This window comes from Nicotiana attenuata, unplaced genomic scaffold (genome assembly GCF_001879085.1).
Source record: "Nicotiana attenuata strain UT unplaced genomic scaffold, NIATTr2, whole genome shotgun sequence".
NCBI classification, from domain to species: Eukaryota; Viridiplantae; Streptophyta; class Magnoliopsida; order Solanales; family Solanaceae; genus Nicotiana; species Nicotiana attenuata.
In genome coordinates this window covers 37,124-43,212 of record NW_017674743.1, presented here as the reverse complement: position 1 = coordinate 43,212, position 6,089 = coordinate 37,124, and the positions used below count along the sequence as shown (strand labels likewise).

Here is a 6,089-nt window from a genome sequence, read left to right as displayed (position 1 = left end):
TTCTTAGCTTCCTCCAGATCCCCAACAGCATCGAAATACTGTTCGACGTCAAAGATGAAGTTTTCCACTTCCTTGGCATTCCTAGCTCCACTGTATGGCTTTGGCTCAGGAATTTTCAGCTTCTTTGTTGCGGAAGCGGAGTTCACAGCACCTCCGATTTGGTTTCCACCTCCTCGGAGTAGGCCCTGTAAAGCAGCGTTGACAACATTGAGTTGGTCTGTCAATTTGTCAATGGTTTGTTGCATGGCAGTCACCTTTTCTGCCTCTTGTGCGCTGTGGGCTAAATCCTCGGTGCGCTCCTGTTGGAGCCCCTCGAATTTCTCAAAGATTTCGGCTGCCTCTGTGGCTGCCGTCTGCCGGTCTCCCTCGGAGTCGCGACTGATGTTTTCAACGTCAACTTCGACCTGAAGCACCCTGCGGTCCAGGTCGTCCAACCTTTGCAGTAGGCTGGTTCTTAGTTCAGGCACCGTATCCATAATAGGCCGCAATACCTCAACCGTCCCTTCGAGGGCCGCAATGCGGTCCCCATGATTCACCATGGTCAGAAATGGTAGTATGTCAATACGTTCCCTCGTCCGATGTCGAGCCTAGGCTCTGATACCAACTGTTACGCGACGCCTTCCTGAGATTCCTTGGAAGGGCGACGTAAGGCTAGGCAACTGATCTCAGTGCAGTTGCTGTCCGCCAACTGAGGTCCCCTCCGTACGCTAGACGAGATTGTCAGTGCCGTACGGGAAAACCAATGTCAAGAGCAATTGAGAGAACAGAAATGAGAATTCAGAATGAAAGAAAGCTTGATTGCATTAATGAAAGCTATTACAGAAAAGCAACGCGGTGTCGAGGGGGAGAGACACCAGTACAGAGAATTGCTTGCTTGCTAGAAAGTTTTGATTGCTTGATCCCCCCTAATAGTACTTAAAAAAAATAATCCAAAGTTACAAGACTAGACTTGACTAAGCTAGAGAAACATAATGGAAGTACATGAAATAAAACTACTCTATATTTACAATGAAAATGACTTAGTTTTCTATAAGGCAGCAGCAGGTCCGTTGTCAGCAGCAGTGTCTTTGGCATCACGGTCTGCGCGCGCGGTGTTGTCTGCGCGCGCGGCGCTTTTTGCTTCTGCCTGCGACTTGGCGCTCGCGAGGGATATCAGTGGGGCGACAGAGGGACCTGCGTGCTTGTCACTTGGCGCGACCAAGACCACGGGGCCGTCCGTGGCGCTAGGCATTGGGAGGTTCGCTAGGACGCCACGGGGCGCGCCCAAGAGGTCATGGGGCATGGCTGGAAAGCCGCCCATGACGTAAAAGCATAGATGGAATACTCTCTTGTTTATAAATTTTTGTTTCTTGTATCTCAGTTTGAAAGTGGTAATGCTGAAAATTTAAAGAAACTGTACAGTTCATAAATACCTTTCCATGAATCAACACTTAAACAAGAATGAGAGCTGAATCTGACAATCTATTTTGAAGCTTATGAACAGAAGTACAGTGGCTAAATATGTGTCATCCTCCAATAAGAATCAAACCAATGGCTGTAATAATAAGCGTAGATGGAACTCCAAATTTCAGATGACTCCAGAATGACAGATTGTAGCCGAAGTGTTGAGCGCGACGAGCCTGCTCACACACTATTAAGTTTGCTGCTGAGCCTAATAGTGAAAGGTTCCCTGCGACAGTGCTGACCCAGGCTAAGATGAGCCATGCTTTCTGCTCGCTAGCAGGAGATATTGCAGCTGCTGATGCAGCTACGCGTGCTCCAAGCAGCAACACTGAGACCAAGTAAAAACATGTCATTATAACCAAGATGCATGCATATACACTGGATCAACAACCATTCTTATCAGCACCATTATCAATCACTATTGAACTGTAAAAGCTAGAGAACTGTGCAACAATAAGGAATATCATGTTAGCTCAAAAAGTGTACTTAGAAAGGAAGTTACAAGGCAATATTTGGGCAGATTAACTAAATAGTGTTAATAGATCATATATTGAAGTTCTATATATTGTCAAACACCCAAATTTCATCAGCTGGTTGCCTATTCATAAATTATCGAGGAAGCAGCAGAAGGCGCTATAGTCTTTTACAGAACTGAAGTTGCTGTGATTTTCTTCTTTAGGACATACATACATGCCTTTGTTTTCCTTCTCCGTCTATATTTTTTTAGTACTTCAAAGAAGTAAATTGAAAATTAGTTCTTGAATTAGGATATACTATGTTAGTATGATTTTAACTCACATTTAGGCAAGAGAGTATGCTGACCGCTTGATTTACTTTTTGTCATGGTTCTCAACAGACTAGTAACCATAGGAGTATCCGAGTATGAAAGACTTGTTTTTCAAGTGAACATCTAGGTAAAATTCAGTTCTCAACTAAAGGCAAGTAATCCCAGAAGAAACTGTTATTTCCTGGATAATTTGCTCTAAGTCAACTAACAAATCATGTCAGAAGTTTCATGAACATTGTCAATATGCTTATCTTATTCATTCTTTCTTTTTCTTCTTTCCTTCCTCTAGGATTTCACATAGCATCATTATACTCATTAGCCAATTGTCTATATATTGTTTGTACACACATATTGGCGAACAATTGTATCTCGTAAAGCATATAGTAGATGAAGAAATGAAATGCGAGCATATGTTTAAAAAAACAAGGGTTAATTTGGGGCTCAAAGAGTGCAGAGACACACCAGTAGGCACATTTGAAGCCACATTTGACAGGACTAGTATGACCAGAGCAAGAACTGCTATTCCCGCAGCATGATCTATCTTGGAATATGGCTCCATAAGATCCCAAACAGCACTTGGAATCCCAGTTTTGTTAAAGCCATCAACCGTGATGAACATACCACAGAAGAATATCAAGAGTGAATAGGAAACCTGTACAGTCAAATACGAATAAGCTTTTATCTGGTGTATATGTTTTAGTACATCAACACTTTTAACAGATGAAGAGGGAAATCAGTTACCTTTTCTAAAGATGGCCTAGCATCTTTGAAATCAAGAACGACGAGTACAAGTGCTGCAGTGATAGCAGTCCAAGACATATTCAGACCGATTAACAAAGCTATTAGCATCCCAATGGTAACCAGGTAAACACATACTTTCCACAACATATTTTTCCATTTCTCCTTTTCGTCATACGATGTGAAATTTTCGTCTTCATATTCATCAGTTTTTGAAGACACATTCTCTTCTCTTTTCTCTACTGGTCCATCATTGGATCCTTCTTTCGAGGCATTTTGTATCTCACTTTCTCCAAAATTGCCACGATTTCTAAGTGTCTCAGCATGATTCCCAGGAGAGCTGCTGATAGTTATTGAATCCAAGGCATTGTTCAATTCTTGAGAATTCGAGGAATTAAGATGTGACATTGTTGCTGGAGAAAACCGATGGGACACTACTTCTTCCTCAGGAACTACGTCTTCTACATCCTTCTGGACAGACAACACCTTCCAATACATACAAAGCAGCAGCACGGCATTAACAACTACGCCAACAAGCAGTGCAGGAAGAATTCCAAATAAAAACTTCCCGAAAGATATCTTGCTTTGTACTGCTATGACTAAATTCTGAGGATTCCCAATTGGAGTTGCCGATGATCCAATATTTGCACTCGAGGCTAGAGCTAATAAGAAAGGATGGGGTGGGAGATTTTGTTGCCTAGCTATTTTCAATACAAACTCGGTTAACACAACACAAGAAGTATCGTTGGTAAAAAAGGCGCTTGAAACGGCTGAAATCAAGCAGATTCGACAAAGTAAATCCTTGGCTCCTTGGCTCTTCCAAGCAAGCAATTTACCCAAATACTTAAACATGTCTGCTCTTTCTAGATAAACACTAACAACCATAGTACCAAAGAGAAGGCCTAAAATTGGAAGATCAATAGCAGCATAGGCTTGATCTGGAGTCAAGACTCGAAAAAGGACCATGAGCATAGCCCCAAGGAGAGACCCTGCAGTTCTTCCAATAGGCATGAAAGGGACAGCAGGAAAAACTGCCAATACCCAAAAAATAGCAAAGGCAATTGAACCAAGAACCACTTTAACAGTTGGTTCCATAGCCATTTTTTGTACCTAATTAGTATAAGTCCAAACTCCGATTGTCAGAATCAGAGCTGATGCGAGTTAGCTCTTTCTCTACAAATTATGTAAAATAACACTAAAAAGTTGTAACATCCAAAATATTCAGAGCATCCAAATACAAAATTAGACCATTCAATAGAATCAGAGTAAGTTCAGTTTCTTTCACAGCTCAAAAAGATCTATAAATTTGTATCACAACACAAGTTGGGAAAGTCAAACTTGAAGAACAAAAATTTATGCCCAGAAAAAGAAAGATGAGAAAACTCACTTTGACCAAAAAAACAAAGTATACTTTCCACTGAATCTTTAGCCAAAAAGGTTGCGGGATGCAAAGGGATTCTTTGGCATTACTCTCTGTACTCTGGATTTGAATACTTATTTAGCAACAGTTTGAAAAGTGAACTAATCCACTTTTCACCATTAACTTTTTTAAGGTAAAGAACAGAATTTGTTTTGCTTCACCGCTTGCCAGCATTTTAAATTTATGGGTTCGGAATTTTGATTGAATTCTAAATTAATATTAATTTATATATATTTAAAGGATTTTTTTAAAACAAATACAGGGTTTCGGTAGTGACAATATAGCTCCATCCACCCCTGCTTGTCAGCATGGTTTCTAGTAAAATACACACCGACTCTACGTCACCAGTATTCACATGATTACTCGTTATACTAATATTTATGAATCAATCAATCTGCCGAGAACTGATATTGACAGCCACAGGGATCTATTTTTCAGCTTCAGCAATTATTGTTTGAAAAAAAAAACAATTTGTCATGCAATTAGTTAAAAGAGTGTTTAGTTTGCTTAATCATGTACTATCATTGATTATGATATTTCTTGACTTGTTTGCTTTTATTTTAACTTATCCCCAAACCCACGACGCCATCACACTGGCCACTTACATTTTTTTTTTTTTTTTTTTGTATTTTTCATATAATTTTGGTTTCATATAAAAGGGGAAAAGAAAATTGGAAAATGAAACTCGTTCGTCCATAATTTTTTTTTTTTTTGGTATTTTTTTCCAAAACCTGTTTGGTAATACATTGGACTGATTTTTTAAAAATATTTTTGAAGATGAGTTTCCGAATTAAAAAGTAGTAAAATTTCATTTTACCTCACAAAAATGTAACATGTTATCAAGAAATAACGCTTTCCAATTGGGTTTTGGCATGGTAAAGCAACATACTCATATATTTGGCAGAAAATAGTCTTAATTATAGATATTAGCATCAAATAGCCAATACATGTATCTCGCAATAATAATATGTATATCGCAACTTCTTTTTCTTCTTTGTCTATACGGACATGTATATTAAACTTTTATTTTCCTTCTTTATATATAATAAATATTATTCTTTGTATATCAATACTATAAAATTATATATATAGTTATTGCTGCATTTATATCAATGTATATCACAATAAAATTATTATATTATTTGTATATCACAGTGTATAACATAATAATAATGATGTGTATATCAAAAAAATTTAATAAAATTTTATTTTCCTTCTTTGTATAACACATTTAAGATTGAAAACTCAAGTTCAAGACGACCCCACATGTGTATCCCCTATTGTAAAACGTGTATATCTCTATGTACATCAGTGATATCTCATGCATATTATGTGTACCTGTGTATATCCATGAAAATTTGTGTTATATATACGATATACAATGTGATATACATAGGTGTCCATGAAAAAATTGTGTTGTATACCTTTATACAAAGTGATATACATATACGTCCTTAAAAACTTGTGTGTGATATACACGATATACAACGTGATATACACGTCACAGTTGGATTTTTAGGTCTGATTTTTTGCCTGAAACTAGTCTAAATCACTTCTAATCTTGCTCAAATTTTGTATATAGCCTCGTCTAGGTATTTTCAACCAATTTCAATCACACCCACTCATTCAATCCAACCAAAAAAAGGAAGAGAGAAGAAAAACAAAGTTGAAATATATTTTTCTCTCTTAGTTTTTGCTAAT

General features: G+C 38.0%; 1 protein-coding gene across 1 annotated transcript; it reads right to left on the bottom strand.

Moving 5' to 3' along the window:
* Window positions 1-1,356: 1,356 nt before the first annotated feature.
* LOC109219209 (putative transporter arsB) lies at window positions 1,357-4,590 on the bottom strand. Its single transcript, XM_019383651.1, has 4 exons — window positions 4,356-4,590; window positions 2,972-4,078; window positions 2,693-2,882; window positions 1,357-1,771 (listed from the first exon to the last, which is right to left on the bottom strand). Exons 2-4 carry the CDS (start codon window positions 4,067-4,069, stop codon window positions 1,506-1,508), a joined length of 1,554 nt encoding a protein of 517 aa, XP_019239196.1. The 5' UTR covers window positions 4,070-4,078; window positions 4,356-4,590; the 3' UTR covers window positions 1,357-1,505.
* Between the last annotated feature and the right edge of the window lie 1,499 nt (window positions 4,591-6,089).